This window comes from Lissotriton vulgaris, chromosome 10, assembly GCF_964263255.1.
Source record: "Lissotriton vulgaris chromosome 10, aLisVul1.2, whole genome shotgun sequence".
Taxonomy (NCBI): Eukaryota; Metazoa; Chordata; class Amphibia; order Caudata; family Salamandridae; genus Lissotriton; species Lissotriton vulgaris.
Genome location: NC_141698.1, coordinates 717592673 through 717607672, shown reverse-complemented (window position 1 = coordinate 717607672; position 15000 = coordinate 717592673). Strand labels below are relative to the sequence as shown.

General features: G+C 44.3%; 1 protein-coding gene across 4 annotated transcripts in view; it reads right to left on the bottom strand.

Moving 5' to 3' along the window:
* Positions 1-1080: 1080 nt before the first annotated feature.
* The window catches only part of ARHGAP12 (Rho GTPase activating protein 12), a 315652-nt gene continuing 301732 nt past the window's right edge, over positions 1081-15000 (bottom strand). For all 4 annotated transcript variants that reach the window (XM_086941553.1, XM_086941551.1, XM_086941552.1 and 1 more), the window contains 2 exons: positions 10735-10809; positions 1081-1829 (listed from right to left, as the gene is read on the bottom strand). In XM_086941553.1, coding sequence (XP_086797679.1) covers positions 1764-1829; positions 10735-10809 — 141 coding nt within the window. In that variant the 3' untranslated portion in view covers positions 1081-1763. The remainder of the gene's footprint in view (positions 1830-10734; positions 10810-15000) is intronic.

Genomic DNA, 15000 nt, shown 5'->3' with positions numbered 1-15000 from the left:
TTGTCGGTCCAAGGGTAGGAGAGGTTGGCTGGGCAGAAGATCCTATATCCAAATGGAAAGACAAAAGAAGGCTCCACCCTTTGAGGCTCACTTCAAGTTGCCTGCCAGAAAGTATGAGCTTCTGTCAATGTTGTTTTCCAAGGTCTGGGATGCCAGGTTTGAACGTCTTAGAGTCATTCAAAAATGCCACACTACAGCCATTGATTTCTCCAAGTCTTCTTTTGAACCCCTGTGACTCAATTGATCCAGTGGTCATACCCTGGCCTTGAGACAAGTGATGACGTTATTAGTCTCTATCTAACTTCCCAGTGAATTTCATCACGGACACCAACCACATCAAAATAATAATTCCCTCAACCTCCTTCCATACAAAGACATTGCCCCTCACTGGTGTACCAGCTATTCTAGCTAGCCCTTCAGCTATCTGTAATCCTCGCTATTCAGAAGATCTGCCTAAAACTCATTGTTTCTATCCCTGCTTGATTCCTGACCAATGTTTTAGTTTCCTGGTTTGAAGTTAAAAATACGCAGTCACAACATTTAGACTGTCGCCTCCCTTTTTCCTAGATTTGGTAAAGTCTGCGGCAGATATATATTACTTGTTTATACATTTTAATACTACTGGTCCTTTGTAGATGCTTACATTACCTCTTATGCTTCTAAAAGCTGCCATGCTATTAAGCCATATCCCTCATTAATCTGTAGGTGATACTATGTATTCATCCTAGAGTGAATAGTGACGCACGTGAACTTTTTCATAAGCTAATAAAGACTGATTGGAAAAAAAACATACTGCAAAGTCACTGCTTTTAAACCAAGTGGTTACCTCAGAATGTCATTGTCTATAGTGTACTATTGTTTTACTGTTTCAAATTGCCAGACACATTGTTTCCAAACATGTGGCCATGCTGAAACTTTAAACAATGACACACTAAGCACAATGCCATTCCAAGGTAGCCACCCACTTCTGTTTGGCTTTTTACCTATTCATTATTCCAAGCACGTCAGCCACGCTTTAGTTTTTTAATTTAATGTGTATATGCTTGTTGAGTTTGTGTACTTTTTTTTTTTTTTACTGTGAATGGGTGCGTGGTAGAATGCAAGAATAAGTCAGTGGGTGGATGAATGGTTGCATGAGAACATGGGTGAGTGACAAGAGTATGTAGCATGAGTTGTATGCGACTAAACTCAATGACTGAAGAGCTACACTTCAATATACACCACACCTACTAGCATTGTCAGCGGTTGCTGATCTATTGTGATGTATTTCTGCTTCTTACCAATAAAGGACAAGGGAGCACAAAGGAAAAATAACCAGCCATCACGGTGTCATTCATGCACCTTTAACGAGGCATTTCTTATGTACAGCAGTTGTATTCTATGAAGTCAGACACTATATTTAGCTCTACTTTCAGGGCAACGCTTTAACAACCTAAAATATCAAAACATTACAGATACTCAGCTCATGGTCATAAACAGCGTACCGAAAACGAAAAGCATTTAGTCTACAACTTGCTTTCAGAATTACATGTTTCTCAGACAGGACCATGGATGACTGGAGCAACACCCCAAATAAAAAAACAGATGCATGCAAATGAAACTTATCTGAAGATTTGAATCTAAAAAATGCATTGTCCCTGATGCCATCAGCATAAGTAAATTTGCTAGCAAGCGTAACTTTACACCTTCAAAAACAACCAATAAATGGGGTAACAGTATATTTGATATCCTTAAATATTAGTCAAGTTAATGTGAAGCTCGACTTACCTAACCTTTTTCCCATTCTCTGTAATTTTTGTAACATTTAATACACCGTACTTCTCGTGATCCTGAAAAAAAAGCAAACAACATCTTGACATAATGCCCCCAATACTCAGTCTTCCAACAGAGGCTAAGCAAGGCATCGAACCAACAACATTGAACAAACCAACATCCAATCTGTGCGGCAACATCACACTCAAGGTCTACATTTTCAGATAAAATGCCATGTCTGATTTCTTCCTCTTCCAAAATGCGACAGAAGTTAATGATTTCTTGCAACTTCTGCAAACTCCGCTTCCTACAATGTTAGCTTTTAGAGTTAATAAAAGCAGGAACTTCCTCAACTCAGGTAGACTAATATTTGCCACTGCACGCTCGCGTAAGCTGCTGCTACCTGCTGATTTTATAATTTTAAAAACTCACTTGCACCTGCACTTTCGCGCTGCTCGAATTTAGGACGCAGGCGCTTCTCGCGTATTGGGGACATCTTTTGGGGCCATAATTACCAACTAGTTCTTACCTGCACTATAATCGTCTTGCCACACGCATTTTGCGGGACTTAGGGCTTCTTGAAACCGCATCGCTGCGTTTTGGCCGCCATCTTGGGTGTGGGTAGCCAGGAGGTGCAGATTAATGGGCGCCATCTTGGGTGTGGGGCCAGAGGTCTGCCTCGCAGGACTCCCGCGCTTAACGGCTATATAAGATGTGCCTTCCTCAAGCGCGCAGCGTAGGCGCGCAGTGGGCACGCCAGAGGTAAGCTAGTTTGCGCCCGTTCGCGCACAGATCGCGCCTAGCGCTAGCCATGCTGCCTCTGAGGCCCAACCTTATTTAACCTACTCCAGAGTAGAGCTAATTCAGTTTGGTCAACATCTCCAGGCAAGTAATTTGCTGGGTTCCACTACCGAAAACTCTGGGGTGCTCTCATGTGGTCTGCTCAATGTTCGGTCGCTCTGTAAGCACCATGTCGAAATTGCACTTTTAGTTGACTCTTATGGGTTGGACGTACTTTTTATTACAGAGACGTGGACTCGAGCAGACAGCGAGGTAGAACTTGGGCTGGCCCGCCCTTCGGGTTATAAAATCAGGCATTGCCCTAGGCTGGGGAGTAGAGGTGGAGGGATAGGATTCATCTTTAGAGACACCTTGGCCTTCTCTCAGTTTGAGGTAAAGGCGGTCCAAGGATTTGAACTTATGGGCTTTTCGCTTAAAGGACATAAAGGTGTTTTGCAATCTGGATTGCTATGTTATAGACCCCCGGGTAATGCACTATCCAAGATACCAGAATTGATTGACCTAATCTATGATATCTCCAATACCCATGCCAGACTAGTTATTTGGGGGGATTTTAATCTGTGGCCTAATGGGCCTTTGAATACAGCCTATAGAGAATTGTGCCAGGCCTGCAGCAACCTTCAGCTGCAACAGCTGGTACTTTCTCAGACCCAAATGAAGGGTCACGCACTAGACCTGGTTTTTGCGGAAACCACTCAGGTTGTGATTAGGGATATAGCTATCTAATGCTGGACGGATCATGCTCTAGTCCACTTCTCCCTATACCTTTCCGCCGACTCCTCGAGAGAGAACGGTTCAGGCCCTACCAAAGTTAGTAGGCAATGGTCTAAACTCCTGAACAATACTGGTCCACCTATTTTGCTTCCCGGAGGTTTCATTTTGGAGGAGAATGTGGAGGCGAGCTATTCCAGTCTGTGCCAGCAAATTACCAACTCGCTGGACACGCTGGCTCCCCTACGGAAATCAAGAGTCAGACGTAGGCCTGCCATGCCATGGTACTCTAACAGCCTTCAACTGAAACTCCGGTGCAAACAGGCAGAAAGGACATGGAGGAAGTCTTACTCTGAGTCTACTAAATCCCTCTACAAACTAGCACTGCCGGACTGTAAAGCCCAGATTAAGTGCGACAAAGCGAAATATTTTGAGGATATGCTGTTGCAGGCATCCAATAAATCACAGACCCTGTTTAAAATAGTTAATGACCTTTCCAGGGCGACTTGTGCAGCAAATAATATTCCGGCCTCACAGTCTCTATGTGATTCCCTGGCAACTGCATTCGAGGATAAATTAGCCAACATCCTGAGCGGTCTCCCTAACTCAGGTATTCCTTGCTCTCAGTCTCCAGTCGCCCCTGCGCCGTCTTATATTTCAGATGAGTCAGAAGAACAGAAAGATCATCCGCGGCTGGAGAGTTTCACTCTTCCTCCGTTCGATGATTTCTGCGCATTAGCAAACGGCGTGTCCTCTGGCTCCCCCCTTGATCCACTACCCCACAAATTCTGGAAATTCTTTCAGGAGGAACTCTTTCGCCCCTTATATTCCATCTGCCACCAGTCCCAGCACCGCCACGGTCCCAGAGTGCTGGAAGTTAGCAGTGGTCTCCCCCCTCCTGAAGAAACCCACTCCCAACCCCACCTGTCTGGCGAATTATCGTCCAATCTCGTAGCTTCCCTTCCCGGTTAATATCATGGAGAAGCTCGTGAGCCAGTCCCTGTCCAGCTTTCTGGAAAGTAGCACCTGCTTGGATGTGGCCCAGTTCGGCTTCCGGCCGGCCCATGGTACGGAGTCGGCGCTGGCGGTTGTGCTGGATGCTCTCCGCTCGCGCGTCGACAATGGTCGGGCAGCCTTTTTAGTGCTACTTGATATGTCGGCCGCGTTTGATACGGTCAGCCACTCTACTCTCATCAGCAGGCTGGAGGAGATCGGGGTAGCGGGACTGGCACGGGATTGGCTAATCTCCTATCTCCAGAATAGACACCAGGTGGTGGCTCTACCACCTTTTAAGTCAGGTATCAGGAGAGTAGGGCAGGGTGTTCCCCAAAGGTCAGCGATTAGTCCCATCTTATTTAATTTGTACCTCCGTCCCCTGATTAAGTCCTTCGGCATCTCGGTGATTAATTACGCCGACGACACCCAGCTCATCTTCTCCCTTGAAGGAGAAGATGCAGTGTCCACGGAGACTTTCCATCGATGTATGACTGCCACTGCCGACTGGTTGAAAAACAATTCTCTCCAGTTTAACGGTTCAAAGACAGAGGTTCTGTACTGTTCATTGGACCGTACCCCGCGTCCTCTACCGGCAGACTTCTGGCCTTCAGCCTCCTTGGGCACAGTGGTGGCGGCGGACTCTGTTCGCAACCTTGGAGTCATGTTCGGCCCTAATCTACAGCTGGACGGTTTCGTCAACAAAACCATTTCTACGTGCATGATGCTACTCCGCACTCTGCGAAAAATCCTTCCCCTGCTTCCGGCTCAGTCTAGGCCAGAGGTGGTGCGTGGTATTATCCTTAGTAGGATTGATTATTGCAATGCACTGCTGCTAGGGGGCACCCTGCACTTTGATTAGCAAGCTGCAGCGTATTAAAAATATGGCAGCGAAGCTCGCTCTCTCAAGGGCGCGCGCAGTCTCTTCTTCCCTCGCGCTCAAGGACCTTCATTGGTTACCAGTTCAGCAGCGAATCTACTTTAAAGCATCCTGCCTGGTCTTCAAGGCTTTGCATGATCATGGTCCAGTCATGCTACAGAACCTCTTCTCGTGGTACCAGGCAGCGAGACCATTACGCTCCTCCTCTGCATGTCTAGTGGTGGTTCCGAGAATCCATAGGTTACGGATGGGGGCTCCTTTGGATATGCAGCTGCCAAGCTCTGGAACTCCCTTCCATTGTCCTTGTGGAGCCTTAGGGCTTTTCCATCTTCAAGAGGGGCCTAAAAACCTACCTCTTCCCTAGAACAGTGTAATGGTGTGATTGTGTATCTGGTTCAGTAGAGTCAAAAAGTGCCAGGATACCCTCTGGGTGACAGTTTGCGCTATACAAATGTGCAATACATACATACATACATTATCTTCTGTACTTATGGCTCTGAGACTTAACTAACAGAGGTTCTGCTACTACTGATCATGTATGTCACAGCTCATCAAGCAATGGATGAGGAAGGGAAACTAATACCTGTTGTTAGGACTCAAAAAAGGTCATAATAATAGGGACAGGTCACTTTATTTGAAGAACCCTTTAAGGTTGGTGCTGCAGTGCTGGAGGGAGGCTAACAAATTGTTGGGATGGGTGGGCACCCTAACGGGCAGGACGCCGCTCTGGTTTGGTGACCGGCTAGCCGAGGAGTCGAGACTAACTGGCGTTAAGGGTTGGAGGCTGATCGGGATTGACTATCTGGGCGATGTATGGAAGGGGAGCGCTCCCAGATCCTTTGCATACCTTAAAAAAGAATACCAACTGCACAACTCCCAACACTATCACTACCTGCGCCTTACACATGGCCTGCGATCACACATACACACGGACTCCTCACTCCCAGAATACTCTCCCTTAGAGGACAGACTCCTTCTTGACCCAATCCCAGAGAAACCCACATCTACCATCTACAGCAAGCTCATAAATAACATGCCTGACCCACTGACGACCCTGCCTGAAAGATGGGAGGGGGGACATCGGAAGCCTGGAGGATGAAGATTTGCAAGATGCCCTGCAAAGCCCCTGCAAAATTGCGATTTGTATAAGGTTCCGCCTTGTGCAACTAAAAATCTTGCATAAGGTTTACTACCCGTGCACCCACCTGTTCTCTTGGGGAAGGGGCCGGCCTCCCTTGTGTGCGAGGGGCTGTCAGGGTGAGGGTATGCCCATACATAGTGCCCTTTTGGTCCACAGTAGCACAAACGATGGCAACAGTAGTGGGATCGCCGGTCCCGGTGGATCCGAGGTGGTTACTACTAATGTTCAAAGGAGCCACGGACTGGTCCAGATAGAACGAGATTTGGTTAGCAACAGCTGCGCAGTGTCAAAACTAAATATACCCAGTAACAGGGGGGCAAAGGATCCCCCTCAGTGGGATCAATGGATAAGGGACCTGGATTGGTGCCAGAGGGCAGAGGAGATGATCTATAAGTCAAGAGGATGTGTGAAGAAATGGAGGAAGGTATGGGGCCCTGGAGCAGATATCGGGCTGAGCGGGCTGGGATGGGATAGTGTGGATTGTAGTGATTATCCCATTCCACTACCAGTTTGTCCTCAAAAGTACAAGGTAATGCTGCTTTTCTGTATGTCTTTTGATCACTGCTGTGTATTGTATGAAACCTTGAGCAAAGTTAATAAAAAAATATTTTTTTTTTAAATCCTTTTAGTCAAGGGTGAGTCAATGTATGATTCACCTACACTAGAACCTTCAGGCAGAACTTAACTTGGGTGCAACTGGCACTCATTTCTGGGGACTGGCACAATTCTTTCCTCATTAGTTATTTCCTGAGAGCAAGAGAAGGAAAAACACAAACGGGAAAGAAGGAGAACAGAAGAATGAAAAGCCTGTCACAAAGGGAGAACGCAGGAACCTGCAAAAGTGATATAAAGGTGGCAGTAACTTTCTGGTAGCGGATTAAAGAGGCCTGCGGTGGATTCAGGATGATTCAGCCTTTGAATTTGGTGCAGCTACAGGTAATAGCGCTGCCCAGGGACTTCTGAAAAGACCTACTGGCCCTGATTCCCTTAAAAACTAAGCATTGCCTGCAGTTCAGCATTCAATCGCTAGAGCAGAAACGTTGATCACAGAAACAGTACTCTTCTTTTCCTTACAGCTGTACTACTGGCAAATGCACACATTTTTGGCAGTGCTCAACAAATCCCAGAAAAGAATATTGACAGACTTGTGTACTGCTCTCCCACTAAAGTCTGAAATGTGAAGAGCCGCAGAGCAGATAGACATGCACAGGTCTGTCCTAATCTCACATGTCAACTATGTGTGTGCTTGTCTGAGCAACTGTACATCCATGGTTGAGATAGCAGTTAGTGCAGGAGGGTGCTGCCAAAAGCAGGAGTTTTTCCAAGGCTTAGGGCGAGTAATTGGATGGCCCTGAAGCAAGTTGAGCCCAGTCTCCGGGGCTTCCATCTTTATCTCCTTGTTCACCCCTTCATACAGTCAATTAATGAGGGTGTGGTCTGGGTGGAACAGAGCATGAGATAGTCATTACTACCTCTGTGATTACCTGTGCTTTTGCTGCCAACCTCCACCCATCTGCAGCTGCCACATGGCAAGACATTCCCCTACCTTTCCCTGTAGCCCTGTTTCCCTGTGTCAGTGCTGCATCTTTTCATTGCCACATAAGGCACAAAACTACAGCCAACAGCTCTCAATGTTCTGGCTCCTGATGAAGCCTAGAACCACAAGGATATTAGCACCAGAAGAGAACTTACTGTAAGCTGCTGAGCTACTGAAGCCAAGTTGGTAGGTGGCATGGGGAAAGAAGACCGTGTAGATGTGTGAATGTGTGCACAAGTACAGGTGAATGTATGGTGTGTGCCTACTTATGTGTATAGCTTGTGGGTGACAGGCTGGCAGTGGTACCCAATGGCATGATTTAGAACCTCTAGTCTCCCAAATGTCAAGTGAGGTTGTTCCTACACCTCTTCAAAAGAACTTGAATAGCAAAAAACATGGTATCCATGCTCCACAGAGGATCCAAGCCTTTAGGCAGAAAATACTTCTTTCCATGCCTGCAGAAGTGTGGGTTTTAGTTGAATATCAAAGCCCTCTAGCAGTTGGCTTCAGACATTGCATCAGGGTAATCCAGAAGCAACTATACTCCCAGTCACACAAGAAGAAAAAATCTCAGTCCACAGATATTTAGGTCTCTTAATCTTGTATCCAGATCTTTGTTGGTGGTCGCCACTCCAGTATATTTAGCCCATGCTCCCACTCTTCGGACTTTCATCAAAATGTTAGCAATGGTGGAGGGCTATCTCTGTGTAGGATCACTAGAGACCCTGAGAGTTTGGTAGTATAAGGACAACAAACCTATGCCCTTTGCCCCTGAAGTCTGTGGATGAAGGCTTTGCCCTTATGATCCTCCAAGGACACTGGCTCTGGTGTAATATCAAAGCACAACAGGCTTATTGGCAGTCAACTGTTGTAAATCTTTCAGACAGCTGAACGGGAGGAGGAAATAGTCTAAAACACAACTCCTTGTTGCTGAACGACTGAAGAATGCAGAAGGTGAAAAATAATTACACCTCACCTGTGCCATGTACCCCTAAACAGCCTAGAAGTGATTTAAATATCAGCATCCCTCGACTAGAAGGAAAAGCCTCAGTCCAAGAGAAGCAGCAGCCAGAAGTAGGGGACTGCATCCAGTAAGAAGCAAGGAACTTCAGCCAAGAAATCAGATGAGCATGAGCAGCTACAAAGCACAGCGAAGTGGTGGAAGTTCAAAAAGGAAAAAGGAATATGGGAATTTCGAAGATTAACCCCTCCCATGGTCGTGACGGAATCGTTCCGTCACGAGCCTCGGGTGGGCTGTGCTGGAGACGGAACGATTCCGTCACGGCCCGCTCGCCGCGCCTGCGCGACGCGAATTCTGCACCTGCGCCTGCGCTGGACGTTCTGAAGAGCCGGCGGGGCCGTGACGGAACTGTTCCGTCACAAGCACAGCTCACCCGCGGGCCGTGACGGAGCAGTTCCGTCACAAGCACGGGACCGCCGCGCGGCCCCGCCACCCCCTTAGCGCTGCGGCGGAATAGCCGCTGCAGCGAAGGGGTTAAAAGACTGCTGTGAGCTCATTCGAAGGTCCATGTGTTGCAATCGCACAGTTAACTGAAAAGTGGTTGGGAAAAGAAAGAAATTCAGAGGGTAGCATGAGAGAAGTAAAGGTCCCCGTAGGGTCCCCAAAGCTCTCCTACGCCGTGGTCCCCCCACACCAGGAAGTCCAGATCGGGAGGCCGCTCCTTCTCCTTCCTCGCGGCCAGAGCCTGGAACGCCCTACCGCTCCACCTCAGACAGACATCACTCCCCATCTTCACGAGAAACCACAAAATATGGCCCTTCAATAGACCTCCTCCTTGATGGACTGTAACCTGCACCTCCCCTCCTTCCCAGCGCCTTGAGACCCTTAAGGGTGAGTAGTCGCGCTCGACAAACCCATGATTGATTGATTGAAGTAAAGAACATCAGAAATGGGAAAGGCTTGCAAACAATAGAAGGAAGGAACCTCAATACAGGTTTAGATAGAAATGCTAACCAAGCAATGTAGTGAAGCGGCAGTTATTCGCACCCCAGCCTACCACCCTCTCTGCTTTTAATATTATGCATTTGGGAACTACAGAACTTGGACCAGGGAGGAGACACTGCAGATAGTTACAAAGAAGTGCTGTTCTTAATGATGCTTCCTATTAACCTACGTATTTATTCTGTGAATTGGGTATAAATAGTGTTTGGTAATATTTTAAACTGTAATTATATCGTTGTATTGTGGTTGAATATTTCAACTTGTTATTATTTCTTTGAATTGTTTAAAGACTATGATCTAAATAAACATATTTTTGACTGACTGATTGACAAAGGTTATCTACGATTGCTTCTTTGTTTGTAATCCATGCACAATTTCCTGTTATTAAAGGTACCTAGTTTGAAAAAAAGGCCCAGTGCAATTGTGATTATGTTAAAAGCACCCCACCTTACAAACCTTTTCCCTCACACATATTTATCATTTGGAACCCAGAAGAAGCCTGCAAAAACATAGAACAAAAATTTCACAAAAAGCTAGGACTACAAAAATATAGCATTATCAAAATCGCGACCTTTCAAACAAAAAAAAAAGTGACCTTTACCTTATCCCACTATTAAGCAGCTACCCCCATATGTGGTTATGTTGGAGTTTGACTAGTAAATTAACACAATCCTAAAATATTTGTGAAGGGAGTTTAAATGGATTTGGGAATAAAATACAGGTAAACATGTTGTTGGACTTTTAGAGAGATATTCATGTAAGGTAGAGTTTTCAGCAGTTTTGCGAGTTTTTGTTTTTCCAAAATATGTTTTAGAAAACTATCTTCTTCATATGAAACCACCCACGTATCTAGTTGACTTGAAAAGACATTTCATAGTCTACCAAAAGGATTCAAGAGACAGATGCATTTTGTTTATGGTAAAATTCAACAATAAAAAAAGAACCAAAGATTTTACTGTGGAGTGATGCTTTGGCGATGAAGGAGAGGTTTCATTTTCTGAAAAAGTAGTCTTCGAAGAGTTTGGCGATTCCTGAAAAGACAAAAATAAGCTCTGAACAAATGCATGTATTTTAGGTACCATTAAATGCACATAATTGTCAGGTGTCCATGTGGATATATCAACATTTCCCACAGAGATTGCAAGGACACATCTAGAACACTTGTGGGCCTGGTCTGTCTAACTTAACTTAAAAACACTCCTTACACTATATCATTCAGCCCAATTGAAGTAATTTTTAAACCCTAACCCACAAACAAACCAAGACAAAATCTTGATGGCCTAATCTAAAACAATCAATCGGTTGAGGTGTCTGTCAAACGTTTGCAGACCTCTTATGTAAGTTCCTCTCTGAAAACATTTTAAAATCCTACCAGGTGGAAAGACTTTAGGACTGCTCAAGAGAGTAAAAGTAAACCCATGTATGTATGCATCTCTTGCACAAGATTTTCATGAGGAATCTCAGGTTATGTTACAAAGGGGAGGCAGGTTTCTTAAGATACTAAAGGTTCCATAACTTGCCGGAAATATAGATTAATATTTAAGAGCTTCCGAAAGCGGTTGAGCCCATCCTAGTGGTACTGTACTACCAGGGTGAGAGAAAACGCCAGTGATGAAACATGGCACTATTTGGTGGGTGAAGTGTTTTTTCTTAATATTTTTAATATTCCCGTAGGATAGAGCACAGAATATAGTCAAGAACAAATACGTTGGGATTTTGCATTCTTTTGATGCTGTTATTTTAGCACAAGCTTCCAACCGTCTCAAAATTCTAGTAAATGTTTTTGAAAGTTTTATGGATGATCTCTGAGTTGATAAAACTCTAACCAAATCTTACGTCATGCCCTGTGGCCCGAATATTTCCATTATTAATACTGTTCTAGGCAGCACTGCCCATTTAGGAGTAGTATTTGACAATCTGTTGACTTGGTCACCATGTGTTACAGCAAGGAGCAATATGGTCTGCCAATAAATAGGTACAGCATTCGATCTTGCCTCTAATCTAGGCAGTCAGCCAGTTGCCCCGATCTAAGAACTATATAGAGCTGAGTGAGTTCCTATTGCCAAATTTGGAGCTGATGTTATGTGCTAAAGTAAAACTGTCGGCCTACATTTAATGGAGAACTGATTTTGCAGCCTACTGTCATTACCCTCGGACGGACATCTCTACTTCTGCCATAAGGAGCTTGACTTAACATACTTTGGCACTGAGCTCAAACTGGTCCCCCTTTTACTCTGTGATTCTATTTGGATTAATCACAATGCTACACTCAAAGGGTTTTCTTAGACTGGCTGTGAGTGGAGGCTATCTGAAAATTATGTGGCTGCACTATATAAAATCGATAAATAAATTGGAAAGGCCTTCTTTATTCATGAACCCTGGATTAATGGGAAACCAGATAAGACTGGGTAAAGAATTCCTAGCTGGAATGTAGACTTTTGGACAGTCTTTAGAACTGTAAGGCAATGTACTATCCTGACAGAGTCATATCTCTGGTCTTTCCGCAATACCTGGATTCAGACTAGGCACCATCCGTCAACTTCTGTGCAATATTGCAATGAGTCAGTCTGCCTACGCCCATCTAATGAAGAATCTGCACAATCTCAATTGCAGTTTATGTTCTTCTGTACTTTTATTACCACCTCTCTAAAAGATTTTTAATTCCTGCTATTGGAAATAACGAATTAAAGAGATGTAGATCTGCATTGCGTTTTTCAGATTTGCTGTCCGAGTAGGACATTCAAATAGACTATGTATTATTTTTAAAATATGTGAAGTGTGTTTGTAACTCTTTCATGTTTTAAAATCTTTGTTATACATTTGTTATACAGATGACTTTATGATTATATTTTTATAATTGAATAAAGGGTTTATTGATAGACCATATCACATATCACCAAACATTCAAACAAGGCTATCACAGTTCTATCCATCCGAAAACCTTTCCAATGAGAGAGGGATTAATAGACTTAAGAGCCTTGACAAAGTCCAGAACAACAACATACCAACATCAAATCCATTTGTGTGTATTACTCAATTATGGGCATGAAAACAAAACCATTATCAGGTGTTGAAAACTTAGCCTACAATCACCATTGTTGGTAATATCTTCGTATCAAATGTCCAATTTCTCAAAGTTGCCTAAAATCAATCTGGTTTTGCGAAATTATCTAACATTTTTCACCTTTTTTTAAAGTACTTCATTAGCATCCTCTTTACCCAGGAAAGGGTGGCCATCATGATATGTCAACTGCCTAGCTGAAAGGGCTTTCAAGCATTGCAAACATCTTCCATTTTGGATTAACAATACTGCTTTTATCGGTCACTGGTCATGCCATCAAACAGCTTTCCTTGGTATTGGTCCCACTGAGACTTCAGATCGCGCTGCAGAGCCAGCACATGCCACCTGCCTAAGAGGTTGCAAGAATGCATGAGGCCAAGAAACTTCCGAGCTGCTCTCACAGAGACAAAGGCTGAAACATCAGGATTATAGCCCAAATATTCTGCACTTGTAGTAGAGGAAAGGCCCTGAAAATCAACATGCCCAAGACACCACCCATAAAAGCAACTGTTTGCAGAGGTTGCTCCTCCATTTGAGCTGAGGAGCATTGCCCCACAAGCCCCAATGCTGAAAAATCAAACAGTAATAAAGTTGGTTTAGTACGGTTTCATTTTTCAACGACCCATCCCAATCTGTCAGGATGTGGCAGGGCCATCACTGCTGAGTGGCAGAAGCAGCAAGGAGCTGTGTGCTTTAAAATATGCATGTTGTTTGGCTGGCAGTCTTGGGACAGCCAACCAGAAATGCATATTTTAAAGTTCTCTAACCCAGCTGTCTTAAAATAGCTGAGTTAGAGAAAGCGCAGGCCTCCAGTGCTCTTAAGAGCACTGGGAGGGTCGCTCTAGCCAATCCTGGTGCTGCTTTCATGCTGTGAAAGCAGTGCCAGGATTGGGTAGTGCAGTTTCCAGCATCAGGAGCTTCCCGGTATTCACCTGAGGGAAGAAGACATCGCGCTGCGGAGGTAAGTGAATTTTGTTTTGCTTTTTTGTGCCCCGGCCTCACCACCCTAGGTGCCAGACGCCACTGACTGTTTGGGAAGGAGTCAGAAAAGGACAAGGGTGCCTGCAGTGGGGGTAGGGAGGCCTGGATGGCTTAAATTCCAACCCTCTGGAGTGGCCTGGAGGAACAAACTGGATGATGAAACTGTCTGGTAGCGGTGTAAAGTCCCAAGGAGTGGCACTTTGGCTTTACTTTCCTAAAAGTATTCAAGGGCAGAATCAGCCATTTTGCCATAAAGGCAGGATCCATCAAAAGGCATTTCCATATAGGGTGCCTGCACATCTCCACAAAAGTGTTTGTATAGAGGTGAGCGAATTTATAGCCAGTTTATATTCTACATTAGATTAAAAGTATAATCCAAACATATGAATTGTATTTTATATTTCAATTCTTCATATAGTTTGCTAATATGGCTTGGTTGTTATAAATTCAAAAATAATATCGTAATATAAAGAAACAAAAAAAGAATGTAAATAATAAAAAAATGAATGTACGTTCTCCCACTTGAAGCAATTAATTAGTCAGTGACAATAAATTCACAGTTGTTGCTTGGTCAGTGTTCATTTTATCCTTAACCACAGGGAAGGGAGATAATATGAAAACTGGGAGGAGGTGGATGAAAAAGAGCATGCTGGGAGAGTAGGACAGAGTTAGGCAAAGAACAAATTAGGAGCTATTGGGCCAGCACGAAAGAACTACCGATGAATTGATATATACAGCAGGAGTGTCACTACCAGTTTATTTTGGATGTATTCAGATCAGAGAAGTCCATGGATGGAACGAGTGAGAAAAATCCTGGCAAAACAAATTAGGATGGGACATTCTGCTTGGTTGTTGTGAAAGGTGTTAATTGCTAAAAATATTTTTTGAACAGCCGAAAAATCAACAATTACAAAAACAAATTTTTATAACTCATGAGGATCAAAAACAGACCGACACTGGGCATTTTGTTTATACAGCAGTGTAAGTAATTGGAAATATTCCCAATAGTGGCAAGAGAGACCTTCAGGGAGGAGAACTAGTCTCCCATAAAGCCTTCCAATCCAAAACGTTTTAGACCAATCACTAACGTTCACATGTGACCAAATTGTCCAACAAAAACCACCAGTACTGCAAATTCAATCTTCTGCGGAAGCCAACCAACTTCCTTTTAGAATCCATT